This window comes from Diadema setosum, chromosome 17 (assembly GCF_964275005.1).
Source record: "Diadema setosum chromosome 17, eeDiaSeto1, whole genome shotgun sequence".
NCBI classification, from domain to species: Eukaryota; Metazoa; Echinodermata; class Echinoidea; order Diadematoida; family Diadematidae; genus Diadema; species Diadema setosum.
The window spans coordinates 13,779,057-13,795,030 of NC_092701.1; the positions used below are offsets into that span (position 1 = coordinate 13,779,057).

The 15,974-nt window shown below is 37.2% G+C and overlaps 1 protein-coding gene across 1 annotated transcript in view; it reads right to left on the minus strand.

The window, feature by feature from the left end:
* Nucleotides 1-15,974, minus strand: part of LOC140240345 (nucleoporin NUP188-like) — a 71,234-nt gene that overhangs the window by 11,737 nt on the left and 43,523 nt on the right. The window contains exons 22-39 of the mRNA XM_072320109.1: nt 14,565-14,652; nt 13,355-13,431; nt 12,774-12,888; nt 12,076-12,208; nt 11,415-11,511; nt 10,899-11,018; nt 9,619-9,916; nt 8,184-8,273; nt 7,579-7,734; nt 5,708-5,773; nt 4,812-4,915; nt 4,346-4,415; nt 3,647-3,720; nt 2,799-2,874; nt 2,197-2,328; nt 1,344-1,507; nt 1,040-1,206; nt 174-394 (exon numbers count right to left, since the gene is read on the minus strand). Of these exons, the coding sequence (XP_072176210.1) occupies nt 174-394; nt 1,040-1,206; nt 1,344-1,507; nt 2,197-2,328; nt 2,799-2,874; nt 3,647-3,720; nt 4,346-4,415; nt 4,812-4,915; nt 5,708-5,773; nt 7,579-7,734; nt 8,184-8,273; nt 9,619-9,916; nt 10,899-11,018; nt 11,415-11,511; nt 12,076-12,208; nt 12,774-12,888; nt 13,355-13,431; nt 14,565-14,652 (2,248 nt within the window). The remainder of the gene's footprint in view (nt 1-173; nt 395-1,039; nt 1,207-1,343; nt 1,508-2,196; nt 2,329-2,798; nt 2,875-3,646; nt 3,721-4,345; nt 4,416-4,811; nt 4,916-5,707; nt 5,774-7,578; nt 7,735-8,183; nt 8,274-9,618; nt 9,917-10,898; nt 11,019-11,414; nt 11,512-12,075; nt 12,209-12,773; nt 12,889-13,354; nt 13,432-14,564; nt 14,653-15,974) is intronic.

Here is a 15,974-nt window from a genome sequence, read left to right on the forward strand (position 1 = left end):
TCTTTGTTCCTTGATGCTAAGTATGCCGACTCTGCTAGATATTGAATTTGAAGATGCTATATTTGATTGGATGTAGATGAAAGATAGATAAATTTCACAATCCATAGTTTCCCCAACTGTTTTTCCCCTGATCTTAATGCTAGACATTCTTCTTTATATTATTTTCTACAAACCTTTATGGACGGAGTTTCTGTGACATTTTTGGCAATGTCAGTCCCAGTGCTTTGGTCTGGAATCACTGAGCTGTCCAGGTCATCCATGACAATGTCTATGCTGCCTGCTTGGGGAGGAGGTTGCTGGGTAGGAGGGGACGATGGAGTATGGTAAGCCCTGCTGTGTTGAAGTGCTACACAGATTGGTGGCAACAGCCTCTCAAATAGAGGCAAGTCAAGACCTGCAGGAGGACAAAAATTTGATATCTTCAGTTGCACTCATCTATGCCTAATTACTATGTTTCAGAAAGGAAAGGAGACATTGACTAGCAATCACCTTAAAGTAATGAGCATCTCCTTTTCTATGAGGCTACACATAGCAAGTTAAAAGATGTGACACCATCAAAGTCAAAAAGGCTTCAGCACTGTCAGGTTTCATTTGCCTTTGAGACTTCAGACTCTATTCATAGTTTGGACCCACACATCATAGAAAGAATCCAAAGAGTACTAACTCTTGAAGGGAAGTTCAATGTTTTGGTATGTACAGATTCACTCATCGTTCGAATGAGGAAGAAAACATACATCACAGCTGTCCCCAAAGCTGATTACAATGAAACCTTGTTTTGTTTTCAACTAAATGAATGAAGCTAACCACCTACAGTCACCTGGAATTAAGCACAACATACAAACATGAAAGCACACATAAAGTCATCAATCTTTTTTTTTTTCTGTACGTTGTGACCACATACAATATACCCATACAAATCAAGATGAAACCACACCTGTTCAGACCTACAGTTGTATGATAGTATAATCAACACATGCACCAGGTAGCTCTTTGTCAAATATATCTAAAGAGTGAGAGGGTCCTGGCTGTAGCAGCCCACCTTGTTTATCCCTGGTCTGCCCCTGGCGACGGTGGCGGAGGATGGCACAAAGGGCACCCATCGTGGTTGCTTGGCAACGAGCCAAGAGGGGTGTGTCCTCTGAATCAAGAATAGCCTCAAGTGTATCCACCAGCAGTTTGACCTTTGACCACTGATCACCGAGATTGCTACAGGGGAAGAAGAAAGCAGTACAAAATTATTTGTGAATAATTACAACATCTTATAAACAACACATTCAATTCGATACAGTCTGCATATTGCATGACTTTGATCATGAAAATGAATGAAAGAAAGCACTGCCCACCTGGTCCACTTGTTGATGAGGGTGAGGTAGATGGAGGAGAGGAGAGCCAGGGCCTTGGCATTGAAGATGGACTCCAGACTGCAGGCCTGCTTGTGAATCGCTGCTACAAGATCATTGAGGATTGTGGATCTTACTGCTGGATCAGTGATGGTCAGTGATGAGTACTAATGAAAACAAAATCACAAAAAAGGGGATGGAAATGATGGTTATTGTTGCATGGAAATTTACTCTTTAAAAAAAAAAGAGAATTACTTCTCATTATAGAAGTGAGATAAAAGCAGCATTTTGTAAAAACCTATGCAATATATTGGACTAATAACAGTAATCCCGAGAAAACTGCCAGATGTGTGATATGCATTATTAACATACTGGCACTTCCATATGATGCCACTGTTCATTAGGTGAACCTAGCACACTTACTTCTCGCAGGGTAAAAATATTAAGTTACAACATAACTTAAACATAGCCATGAAGACAAGGTTCCATGACAGAACTACAAAAATCGAGGCATTTCATATATAAAAGAAATGCTGGGGTCTGATTCGATGACAAAACAGTCACAAGCATAAGATACAACTGTACCTCACCATTTTTTTTTTTTTTTTTGTCCCCAGTGGCAGCCTTACTTGATAACATCCTGTCATTTTAACATACCTGACTCTTTTACTAACCTCAATCTCTTGGGCGATGCAGTCACTCTCTTATTTCTTTCAAGAATTACTCATGTGGCAACTAGTTTCCAATCTCCAACATGTGCACAAATGTCAATGTTTGATATAAGTAAGTCACATGATGTACAGAATACACATAAAAGGAGGATTGACTGTATACATTACTCGGATGTACAGCTTACATTGGGCGATGCAGCAACGACCAGGATGGTCCTCCAAGCTTGAACCAACACCAGTCCCTCATGCTCCCGCAACATGTATTCCTCTATGTCCACACTGGATGGAGAATATGCTGACAGCACCTCCACCACAAACTAAGGTTGAAAAAGAAAATAGTAATTCCTAGTATTTAAAAAGTGCAAATGATGCCTTTGGGCATTTGGTAAATATGGACGTTTATTTGATGAAAATTGGTTTTCGAATGGCCGAGATGTCAAAAAAAGTGATAATAATACAAGGCGACAGGCCACGCCTTTTGTTAGGATCTCTTTGTTTCACCTTGTTTTTGGATATCTCAGTCATTTCAAAACCGATTTTCATCAAATTAACTTTTGATACCCCTAATACTGCATACTCTTTGACATCTCATAGAGTGATTTCTGAATAAAATTATCTCGCAAAATGTTAAAAGCTAAATCCTCGCCTCAACCAGAACTGTACACACCCTTTAAATGTTGTTCCTCCTGTATAAAAATGTCATTAAAGAGGTCAATGTGCCAAGGTTCCACTATGAAGGACTCCATACCACAATTAACTGCAGTAACTTCAATTATCATTCAAATACCTTTGACCAGGACTGAAATCTCTTCTTTTCATCAATTTTCTTGAGGACATCCTTGAGTTCAGCTGGGATATCTGACCTGGAATGGAAAAGAAGGCAGATTTGAGTAAGTTTGCATCATCATATCCACAGATATGTGCTCCTCCAAGTCCATCTTCAGATGAGGACATTTGGAAAGTACACATTTACTACAATGATACAATAGCAAAGTCACAGTTGGAACCCCACTTTAAAAACCCGTCATCAGTATAGTTTGACCACGATCATCATCAAATCACATTGATTAAATGCTGTCAATCACTCTTCAAATGAAAGATAAGTTGTGATTTCCCAACTCATTTTGATCATTGTTCCCTAACCATAGCCTTTCAATCACATTACGAATATTACCACATCAATCTTATCTTTCAAATCTAATCAAGTTGATTCCTGAAATCCGAGTGGCAAGTTATCATGTCAGGCCATACCTGCTTCAGAATAGAATAAATTCCCTTTTCCCAAGGGAATTTAAGTCAGGCATAGCATATAAGACAAAACTCTGACATATATATTCTTTTCTTTTTTGTTAATGTTTGTTTTTAAAGGTGGTGGGACATGTTGCATAAATTGGTAACAAAATCATTAGAACACTTGTCGGAAAAAAAAAATAAAATAAAATGTCATGAGAACACAATTGACAAATTATCTTTTATGTAGGTGTATGGACTTCATAGTGGATTCAAGCTGACAGTGACAGAACTATAACCAGCAAAGATCAGAGAGAGAGAGAAAAAAAAAAAATCCCTACCACTACACCACAGGCCATATCAGTATATTCTATCACCACACAAAACAAGTTGCCAGAAACTTACTTTGCAGACAGGAAACATTCCAAAGCAAGGATCTTGAGGGCATGAGCTCTCATTTTGACCAGAGAACTTGTGACCTACAATAAAATTGGACAGGCAAATTATTTACAAATCCAAAGGACAATGCATCTTTCCACTGCTTGCAATGTCATTTTCCACTGACAAATCTACGTCAGTCTGCATTCTTCCTGGTAATAAACAACTCTTGGAATAATAATTGACTCTGTATAAGCATCTGATTATCACAGCAACATTTCACAGCTTTTTTTGATAAAAAAAATAATAAATTTGAAGAATGTGGGAGGCATGTACAATTTCATCATGATTTTCATCACAAATTCAGAATTATGTCTGTGGACAAATCCATTGCACTACATAGTCTATAGATTATGTACAAGAAAAAGAAAATGAGCAAACCACCCTACCATTACACATAAAAGAACACAAATAATAACTGTTATAAAGATAAAACACACAAGCAGCATCATGTATGGAAATAGCATCGCTCTGAATAATTATTCCACATGGTAAAATGCTACAAAAGCAAAATACTTGTAAATTTACAATGTCCATACAAGAGACACTTTCAAAACAAGAAACATACTCCAATGCAGTTAAAACAGACCAAAATTTCATATAAAGTCTCGACATCTAAGCATACATCTTACTTAAAGGATCTGCAAAAGCACAAACATGACATACCGTGGACTCTGGCTTTGGAGTAGGGGGATCTTGGAACAGAGGTGCTGCAACATTACTCCAGAATTTTGGTCTGAAACATGGAAGGTAAAAGATGATTATTTGTGCAAAGCAATGTCAGTGGACAAAAAGGGGTAAGGCAACAATCTATGGAGACAGGGGAAAGAGAAAGAGAAATGTTTTTGGTTTTTTTTAATCATAAATATATAGAAGAGCAAAAAACTTTTTTGCCCATTTGAGAATTCAGAACATTGAGTCTTTAAGATAACACCATTACTCTACCTGTTCAAAATTGATTTCATTCGGAAATTTGTCATTAACTACTTTTGTAAGTAAGGATGCTAGACTAGACTTGGGTTCATACCTGTACTGAACACCATGTGTGTGTAGCTACTTGTATCTCTTCACAATGTTTAATCAGCAGTAGGAATTGTAAGCATGTGTATGTAGTTCTGGTTGAATTTCCTACCTGTTTCGTAGAGTGCTGAGAGCTGTCTCTCTGTGGTCCTGCCACAGAGCCTGAAGGAAGCCCAGAGCAGCACAGTGAAGGTCTGGAGGTGAGTGTGTGGTACCCTGTGAAGCAGAAAGAATCAAAAACTTTGAAGAGTTATGTTCTATCTCATCTTACTAGCTTGTCAACAAGTTGTCAAACAGCATTTCAAAGTTTAGCTTTTATCTGTAATTTCCTGATAAAGGTTATGCTAACAGCTGGGAGAAAAGAAAAAACTCTGACTTAAAAGGTAAAGATCTTAAGGGATAAGTAATGAATATAATGAGTCATATAAAGTTTTAACTGAGAGCATGCCAAACATAATTCTCCAGAGTCCTACATTTCCCCCTAGAGTCTGTGATTAGCTTTGAAGAGAACTTTTTTTGGTCTTTCATTACTTTTACAAAACATTACATAACAGTTTTCTGAACGCTATAAAACAAAGGACATGTCAATAAAATAGCAGCATACTTTAGAATCAATACTCAAAGAAAGTCCCCTCCTTTTTTGTCTAATCCTTTCTGAGAGCTGAATTATAACATCCTAAAAAAAATAGAGGTAGATTCTTCACAATAATTTGCTGATCTTGTTTGAATGCATATATGATGCAAGTGCAACTGATACAGCTTGGAGGGTGAGTGAAGGTGTCCATCACAATACCTACATAGTAGGTAGCATAGCATGATGGACTGAGGGCAATGAGAACAAGCGTAGAGTTTACCAAGTCCTCACTATTAAGCCTCTTCGCGATTATCCACTTTCAACTATTGTTATGAAGGTAATACTTTCATATCGATCAAAAGGTACATTGACATGATAAAAAATATAAGAATAACATTTATTCAAAAGTGTCTTTTAGAGACTATTATTCTCACCTGTTTTGTTTCATCCAAAATTTCCAAAACTGCATGGAGACAGCTGTTTTTACCCAGCTCTAGGTCCTGATAAATGAAGAATGGGTGTTTATAGATTTAGTAAAAATAGCAGTTTAACATTGCGAGTTTGGTATATCACAGTGTCTCCCACTTGTGTGTTTGAATTGAGGAAAGAATCATTCAGCAAACGATGAACCACATTGACTCACAACAGATCAGCATGCAAAGTTAAAAGTCTGTTATGATTTCTGCAATATCATCCCATATCTAAACATTAAGGAAGTGATTGAAATTTTAAATTTGATGAATAAATAATAAACTTTACATTCTCAAATTGATTGAATAGGAATATCTAATGTGTAGATTTATACAGAGAAGGAAAAACTGATTTTGTCTTTTCACAAACTCACATGAATACAATGAAGAGAATGAATATATCAATGATTCACATGTTTATTCAAGGACTCCAAAAATTTCTTTGCCACTTGCATCTTAAAGGACAAGTTCACCTTCATTAACATAAGGATTGAGAGAATGTAGCAATATTAGTAGCACACATCATTGAAAGTTTGAGGAAAATCGGACAGTCCGTTCAAAAGTTATGAATTTTTAAAGTTTTTGTGCAGTCACCGCTGGATGAGAAGACTACTGCAGTGTATGATGTCACATGCGTACAACAATATAAGGAAAATATAAAGAGAATTTCACAAAATTTCATCTTTTGAAAAAAGTGCACATTTCCTTGACTCGTTACTGACATATGTTATGGGTAATATTATTCCCATTGCCTTTAGAAAGAGGCAAGTCAAGTGCTCTTTTATTATGTGAAAAAAGTGAAAATATGTCGAATTTTCTTTACATTTTCTTTATACTGTTGTACTCATATGACATCACGAGCCTTAGTAGTCTCCTCATCCAGCGGTTCCAACACAAAAATTTTAAAAATTCATAACTTTTGCATCGATTGTCCAATTTCCCTCAAACTTTCACTGATGTGTTCTACTAATATTGCTACATTCTCTCAATCCTTATGTTTATGAAGGTGAACTTTTCCTATAAACAATGGATTTTCTGAAACTGTGAGTCAACCTTTTATTCAATCAGTTTGAGAATACATCATCAACTCATCAATCTTTATAATGTCAATCAATCTATTGCTCAGTCAACTGAGTTGCTCTGACTCCCTCTGTCATACTGTAAAACCAAAAATGTTCTCATGCATTTCAATTTCTTGAATATTGCAAGAGTCAAGATTCACAAAATCAAAATGTATGCAACAGTTCTTGTTTACACTATATGCACTGAATGCCAGTGGCAATTCACAAAAATTTAATGCTACAAAAATATCTTGCTCCACTTATGTTGCCCCTAAAAATACAACTGGATCTCTGCATTGATAACATTTGATATGATTCAACTGTCACAATGCTATTCAGGGTCTAAAAATACATCATCTTACCTATATTTAGTAGAAAACCCCATTTAATTTGATTAAGTTTTCACTGAGAAATGCGGATCGTTGTAAATCATGTCATGGGTCCGTTTCTTCCAAGTTTAGCACTTGGATGCTCTTGGACCTGCATATTAATGTGTGAACACAATGGACAGAACTTGGAGGGAACGCATTCCTGACATGCTCTACAAAGATCCTCATTTCTCTTTGACCACTGAAGCAAATTGGATGGGGTTTTCTGTAAGATGTGGGCAATTAATTATAGTTTAATGCTCTGAAATTGTATTTGGATTGATTTACTACTTCTAAAGTTATCATTACAGAAGGTCCCAATGTAATTTTTTTTTTTTTTTTTTAATACGGTACAGTATGATTTTGCAATGAATGAGTCAGATCAAAGTGTATCTATGAAGTAGACCTGTTCCTTGTTTGGACTCTTCTTCTTCTCCTCCTCCTTGTCTGTTTTCTTGCCAGATTTCTTTGGTTGCAGGTCTAGGAACAATTCACTGAAGCCAGGCTGTGTCTCTGCAGAGACTGCAAGAAGTGCCAGAATGCCAACCTTCAAACGGATGTCCTGATTTGAGTGCAAACAAATCAAAGTTCAATATCAAATACTACATCTTTTGATTCCTTTGCTTTCAATCACACAATAGTCATAAATAGGCAATATGAATTATGATTTTGCAGAAATGAGCTCTCATCCCCTCCACCATTGACTTTGATGGACTTGAAGAGAAGTATGGGATGAAGTTCAAATCCCAGCTTCTGTTATAAATACCTTTCACTTGCAGCTGCACTAGATCAGACACAAGTCAGGCAAAGTTGTCTAATCATTGGATAATGCTTCATGTCTTCATGTAAAATTTTCAGGCCATTATGAATTTTTATATGTATGTGTTGAAATAAATATAAGAGTATTGCACGCATATAAGCACAGGAGAGCCAATTACTGTGTTCCTAAATATGAACAAGATTCAGATATAATTGAATTAGCACAGAGCCACATCTTTTAATATTCCTCACCTCAGAATGTGTTTGAAGGCGGTACAGAAAAGCATTTCGGAAGGCTGGAGCCTGGTTCCCAAGACATCCAAACAAAGACATTGGAGCCACCTGGGGTGGGGTGGGAGTCAGGAAAAGGTAGAGGCAAAAATAAAGCATATTGTTTCAGTACAAATGGACTCACATGTTGATGCTAAAGACTAATTTTTCTTTTGAAAAGAGACACACAGTAACATATGAGTGATGGGAATTGAAAGAAAAAAAAAAGTCTCACTGTTTCTTACAGGGCAACATCTGAGCCACACGTACAGTTGTAAGTTTTGAAATTTAATCCACCACGTTTAATGCCAATGCATCATTACCTCCGCCAAGGGAGGAGGTTATGTTTTCGTTACCCTTGGTTTGTTTGTTGGTTTGTTTGTGTGCAAAACAACTCAAAAAGTTGTGCACAGATTTGGATGAAACTTGCAGCCAAGGTTGAGAACGACACAAGGAACAGATGATTACATTTTGGTAGTGATCCGGAAATTTTTATGGATTTTATGAAGAATTTTTTATATTTTGGCAGATAGGGTCAATGAACTTAGGAGTTCAAGCTGCGCATTTTTTAGGTTTTCATACGTGCACTAAAGTGCGTGCTCTACTTTCTGCTAGGGCAAGGCACGCTGCTCAGCTGAGGGTTTATGATGTAACAAAGGCTTCTGTATGCACATTATCGGAAAATTGGGTGATTTTTCAGTGGGTGGAAATCACTGATCTCTACAGAAGAGGAAGATCATCGGTGGAAAGTAGCTGCTTGGCAGAGGTCTGCGCTCTCAGAGCGCTTTTTTAGTTTCTTCATGAAACAACTGCAGAACATTTGTGTCTTTTCTTTCATTGGTACTCTGGTATTTTATTGGTGAAAGGGTCACTCCTTGGCAATAAAGACCATTACTGAATTCACACCCATTTCTTGTTTGAACGGACTTATGACAAAAAACTGTGTGAGAAGTCACAGAATGATCACAAAAAGTGTCATCATGGCAAAGTGACAAAAATACAAGGTCTGCCAACATTCCAACATCCAAATCAGGGAGACTCCACACAGCAATCAGGGAGATATCTGTGTTACATGCATTTCAATGGGCAAAAGTAATTCCCAAATCAGGGAGATTTTAATATTCTCTTATTCAGACATGGACAGATTTTGACATTTTCAGGGAGACTCCTGCAGAATCAGGGAGATCTGGCAGCTCTGAAATACAAGACAAACATATCTGATTGATAGGAACTCTAGTCTTCAGATATGTCTTTGGCAATATATTTCAAACATATGATGTACTTTTAATATCACTCTCTTCTCCAAATGCACATCATCACCAGCCACACATTATTTCATTAAAGTGGTTATTTATCAATTATTTTAAAGATTTAATGGGCTTGTGCATGAGTTAGACATCTGGAAGACTTGTCTCACCAGTGCTAGACGTCGTAAGAGGAGTACAGCCAGGGTGGGGAGGCGTGGGTCCTGCTGGTGATAAATATAACTGGCAATCACTGCAATGAGATGGGGCTGATGAGGCAGGCCAGTGGAGTGGGCAGTCAAGGCCATCTCCAGAGGGCACTGGTCCACGGCTGGTCCAGTGGTACTGACCGCAGCAGTGGAGGTAGACACAGCCCCCGTCTGATGGGGCTTGAGCAGGAGAAGGCGGTTGAGGACTGAGAGGGAGAGCTTGACCAGCTGGCACTGACTGTTGGGGGCACTGTCCAAAAAGCTGTCAAATGATCACCAATCCCAACATCACTCTAATTTCATCTGACAATATTTACATTGGTGTTGAAACTTGATATCTTAACTTAACACCAAATATTAGTTGAGGCACAAAATAAAGAGCACCCATTTTTTAGTAATGACAAGAATAAGACCCAAGCCATTGTCAACATTCCTTGGACCTTAAAAATACTTTGAGGCAAAAATGGGAAAGGTAAGAGGTGCCACAATTAGATCAAGAGGGGGTTGGGAAATGGAGAAGTTGGCAACATTTTTAATTCATGTATCTTACAAGTAAGCATCTCTATATGACTATTTTGCAAATATATGACTTGTCACAATGAAAGCCACATACAAATAATGACAGTCTAATTTTGTAATTTAAACTTTCAAAATATTCACCAGTTGTCCCATTTCATTTCTATACATCTATCCAATAATGGCTAAATAAGACAGATTTGTGAAGACCTTGTTTTAATGTATTTGAGCTGCAGTACAGGAAATAGTTCAGATATCAAACTTTCAATTCTTAACAAGCCATAAATTCCTCAGCCTAATCTCAATTTTTATCAGTATTGTGATGATCGGGGTGATGTGGCTTAACTCACATGTGCAATTGATAGATTACATGTGTAGCAGCTATTCACCTTCTGTCATTTGATGTGAAAATATCAGTCTTAGGTTTTCTTCTGACAAAATGGAATGGAAAATCAATCTAGAGAAGAAAAAAAAAATAAAATCATTGAGGGATTGCTGCAATTGGCCTTTAAGTTGAAAAAAAAAATATAATGCCTCCGGCACCACTTCGTGGCGGAGGCATAAAAACATAAAATGGGACAGTAATTTTGAAATTACGTCACAACACTGGACTTTGCAAGAAAGAAAACAGAACAATTTAGCACTAAAATTCATTAAATGACCAGGAGTAGAAATCCTGCAATACATCAGCAATCAAGCACTGATTATCATGTGTGTATGCAGCCTACCTGCCACTCTCGAGCAGGCTCTGTTCAATGGTGTCCACTCCAGTGGCTGCAATGGTCAAAAGAGTCTGACCAGCAGACGTGTAGAGGAGACCATGAATACAGGCTGACCGGACAGAGATTCTGGGCACAGACATCGATGCATAGAGAAATGTAATAGAACAGCCACAACACAGATGAAAAGAGAGAAAGGGGGAGGGAGAAAGAGGATATGATTAGACAAACTTACTGCAACTTGATGAACAAGACAAATATTCACACATTAATTACATTAAATGATAAAGAACATGACCGACGGTTGGTTTTCAAGACCAGCTCTCAACAGCTAATAAAGATATTCTACTTATTAATTTTCTGAAACTTTTCAGGAAAGGGATTTATAAAAGAAACATTGATTATAGCTTTAACATGTTAGAGTATAATTGTGCAAATATTCATGCTTACAAAGAGCTCTTTGGACCAATCACACATTAGCTGTCGTGAGTGAGTATTTTGCATGCCAAATCTTTTTTTTCATACCCGTGTTTCTGCTCCAGTTCAGAACGAGCTTTCCTAGATGATGGCTGTCTTGGAACAACGTGAAGAACCACATGGAACACTTCCATCACACCAAGTCCTAGAAATTTTCACAAAATGAAGACAAAATATGGAAACAACATAAAATGTACAAACTACAGCAATAGAATGCAGATGTCCTGAAATAGAAACAGAAAATCAATTCATTCATTCTGTGCACAGGATGAATGATTACACAGGATTTACACATGAAAATGTCAGAAACGATGTAATATACATGATGTAAAAATGAGAATAAAGTTTACAAATCATGGAGCACTAGAGTGTTTGTGCCTGCTAGAAAAAGATCAATGGTTATCCCAAAATGAGGGATCACACATCAATGCCTGAATACCACCTGCTCTTCAATATCAGGACAGCAAACCAACATCCAATGCATAAAACACGATTTACACTTGCAGCCATGCTATTGATAGTTTGAAGAAAAAAAGACAGCTAGAAATCATAACTATATGAAGTGGACAATTCTTGCATTTAGAATGAGGTGTGCTATAGCAATGTGTGATCATGTCATGCTGTCCTGGAAGAGATCCTAGTCAAGGCATACTCTCAAACCAGCATGTCTGTTCAAGAGAGAAGACTGACCGAAAGCTCTCCCTCTCACCTATCTTCTCTCTTTCCCTCAAATCACCATAACGCCACTTCTGATATGATGTGAAGATATCACGCTGGAGGAAGATCACACAGGCGAGGAGGTCCTGAGATGTAGCTACACCAATCTCAGTGGACGACAAACCCTTGGGGAGAAGAAGAGACAGAAAGACTACCGTCACTAAGGATGCTTCCAATACACCTCTAAACTTTGTATTTATTTTTCATTTTTTAAGACAAACCACTAGTTTGGTGAAGTACTGAGTATATTCATTACATAAAGTTTCACCTTGAGCTCAATCATATGACAACAGAAAATATCTTTGAAAGTATGTTGTGTAAATCATCTGTGGGTTGGCCAAATGTATTCAGTACTGAATTTATAAATTATGTGAATATCATTTTATGCTCTTTGAGAATGCAACTTAAGATATTGAGAAAGGATTACTGACTTTGGATAGCATAAGAATGACCAATTAACAGTAAATTCTTATCATTGATAAACAGTCCCAACATGTTACTGCAAGTTGCAAACTTAGAGCATATGTATACTTCCATATACTTCCATATACTTCCATAAGTATACTTCCAATGAAGGCTTGTACAGGACATTTAAGTCAGTGACATTCTGTAAAGTTTGTTTGCTGGAACTTTTAATTAAAGGTTTACCTCCTTCCAAGATTCTACTATCATCAACCGATGCAGTCTTACCTGAATGAGGGTGTGAAGAAGTCTCAGGAATTCCAGGGTAACGGGGTAAGCACCAAAATGTCTTTCCCACTCAAGAACCACCTTGCCATAGCTTCCTGCAAACACACCCACTCCTCTGGACCAGACAAATAGCACAAATACTGGCTTAAATGATGAAAGCATACATTGTCCACATTATATGAACATGTCTGCATTAAAAATTGAAATCATTGACCATCCTCTTGTATGATAAAAGCTTCTTTTTCAATTCTAGGTGTGCTGGAACACATTACTTTATATAGGCCTCTTTATCTGCACTCACTCACTCAGATATCTCTTAGTCTGCAAATCCATGCACTTCACTACATATGACACACATGAAATCTGATTGTTGCTTCACTTCTAATGGTTTCAATTAAATATCTAAGTCTATGTGCACTACGAAAACTTTACTAAAATCTTAGGGCAAATTTTGTGGACCAGACAGAATGTCTTCTGCTAGAAACAATACACCATGATCACCATGAGAATAATACATATGAGACATTGTGCACTGTGTCTACTGCAGCAAAAATAAAAATATGGTGGTGACTTGAATTTACCGTGCAGCTTGGTCTAATTGTGTATACAGGGTCCCAGTGTATGGTAAGAAACCAGTCTGTTGTAGAGACTGCCACATCTGGAAAGAGATAGAGAAGGGTTATAAGTGAATGTGGTTTCCTAAGAATACATGTTGCATTAAATACATTCATATGGGGATATGTGCATGCATTACATGTAACATCTGTCAGAAAATGTGAAATACTCCTTTTTATGTCTGAAAATATATGATGAACATGCAAATAAGTTGAGCAAAGGACTGGAGTGAGAACAGGGATGATTTGGGTGCTGGAAATGAAGTTGGGGAAATTTTACATAATCATGTAAGTGTCATTGCATGTTGGTTCTATCATTGTAATTCAGCAGTTATGTACTCCCTTTCAACTATCCCTTGGACTACAAAATATTTGAATAATCAATACTCTTACACATATTCAATGTAAGTTTTCTGGCATACCAGGTGATTTTGAGACTATGTTCAACAAAGACTCAGATTTGTCTGAGATGATGTTATTCTCAGAGACACAGCCTTGGTGACTGTACACATATCTCAAGACAGAATTGGTGTAATAGCATACTGTAAAACGAGGAATGTTTGCATGCATTTTAATTTTGCAAATTTCGTGAGCGCCAAGGTTCAAGAAATTAAAATGCACACAAGAGTTCTTGTCAACACTATATGCTTTGGACACTAGTGGCAATTCACGAAAATTCCATGCCACGAATATATCATGTTTTACAGTATTGAACACTTGTGGAGTGGCATTTAATGTCAGTGTACAAGCAGTATGCTGAAAACTTCTATAATGGCAGCCAGTGTTGGTATGAGGTCAACACTTGTAGAATGACAGTTAGTGCTGGCAGACCAGTAGTGTATTGAAACCTTCTATAATGGCAGTCAGTGTTGGTGTACCAGTAGTGTACATGTAACTCTTAATATCATCCATCATGTTAATGCCTGGGAAAAACCTATTATGTATTGACAGAACATACCTTCCTAAAGGTGTTCAACAATATTGTAATGTGTGCTGATGCAGTATCTTACAATATGCTCAGTTTATAATCTAATATCTTTCAAGCATGTGCAGGAATTGTAAAAGTGTACAGTCCAATGAGAAGGCACTATTCTACCTATTAAAGAGTTAGGCAGCCATCCAGAGAAACAGCTGGCATGACATTAGACATACCATTACAAGGAGAGGGTACCCTTACCTTTTCAGGTTCATACTTTGCCATTGTGGCAAGGCACTTGACACAGGATGCTATGAGAAGCAATGGGGGCTTTTTCACCTGCACCAAACTGAGTTTAGAATAAAAGCAAAACAAAAACAACAACAATAAAGTTTTAGGTCACATCATAAAATGAGAAGACACAAAGCAGAAGAAGTAATTCATGGTTTATGAATTTCACTTGAGTGTCTGCTTTAATGAGACTGTACACTACATTCTACAGGGGAAAGGCTTATGGATGAGAATGCACTGCTATCAACAATGTAAAGTTTCTGAAAGTTTCAGCACACTTTACTTAAAGGTAGAAGGTTTAGTTTGCAAAGCACCTTGCACATACTACTACTATTACTACCACTACTACCAATACTACTACTACTACTACTACTACTACTACTACTACTACTACTACTACTACTACTACTACTACTACTACTACTACATGTACTACTACTAATAATAATAACAATCATCATCATCATCATCATCATCAATAATCAATAATCAATAATTAGTGATCTGGTGAACACACCATTGCATAACCATTTGCATGAATCATTAGCTGCAGAAATCCGGTATTTTCCCCTTGTTCTGCAACTGGAAAAAATTTGCAGTATTCAAATCTTGCAAACTTGAAGAATATTTTTATTTTTCAAAATAGGACACTAGAGAAAGTTTTCAGCTAATTCATAACCAAATACTGTAACCCTTATGTGTCTAGGCACTAAGTATAGAACTTGCAACACTCTTTCACTAGCATTCAGTCATCCAACCAAACTTGACCTAGTTGTATACTAGCAAGTTCACTCAAGTGTAGCAATGTGCCTCTGTCCAACAGAAAGGCCATGGTGACATAATAAGGATTTGAAGGAATAAGGTAATAGCTAGCTATTCTTTCAAAATTAGTTGCCAGATATTTGTTCCAAATGGCAAACATGGCACAATGAGGAGAAAAAAATCATGAAATTTAGGATTGCCTATGAAAAGGTAAATTATATATGAAAGGCTGTCAAATGTTGCTCAATTTTTCTGTTGTATTTATTTCCTAGTGCATGATCAGCATTGTAATTATGGTTCTAGAAAGACATACAAATATTGCAAGCTAACATTCAATGGCATATCAGAAGAAATTGCTGGGAGAGCAGTAATATCATCATATCAACCTGCTCACTGACGATTATTGTAGACTGAAATGAAATCAATGGTCCATATATCAAATGACTCTGTATAGTGGGGCAGATACAATGTATGTGAAAAAGATGCTCACATCCGGCGGAAAGTATGAAATTTTGCATATAGGGGTATTTTGAGGCGCTGATTTCAAAAATTGCCGGATCCAAGAGATCTGACCACGGGTCGGCCGCCATTTTGAATTCCAATATGGCCGCCGTCAAA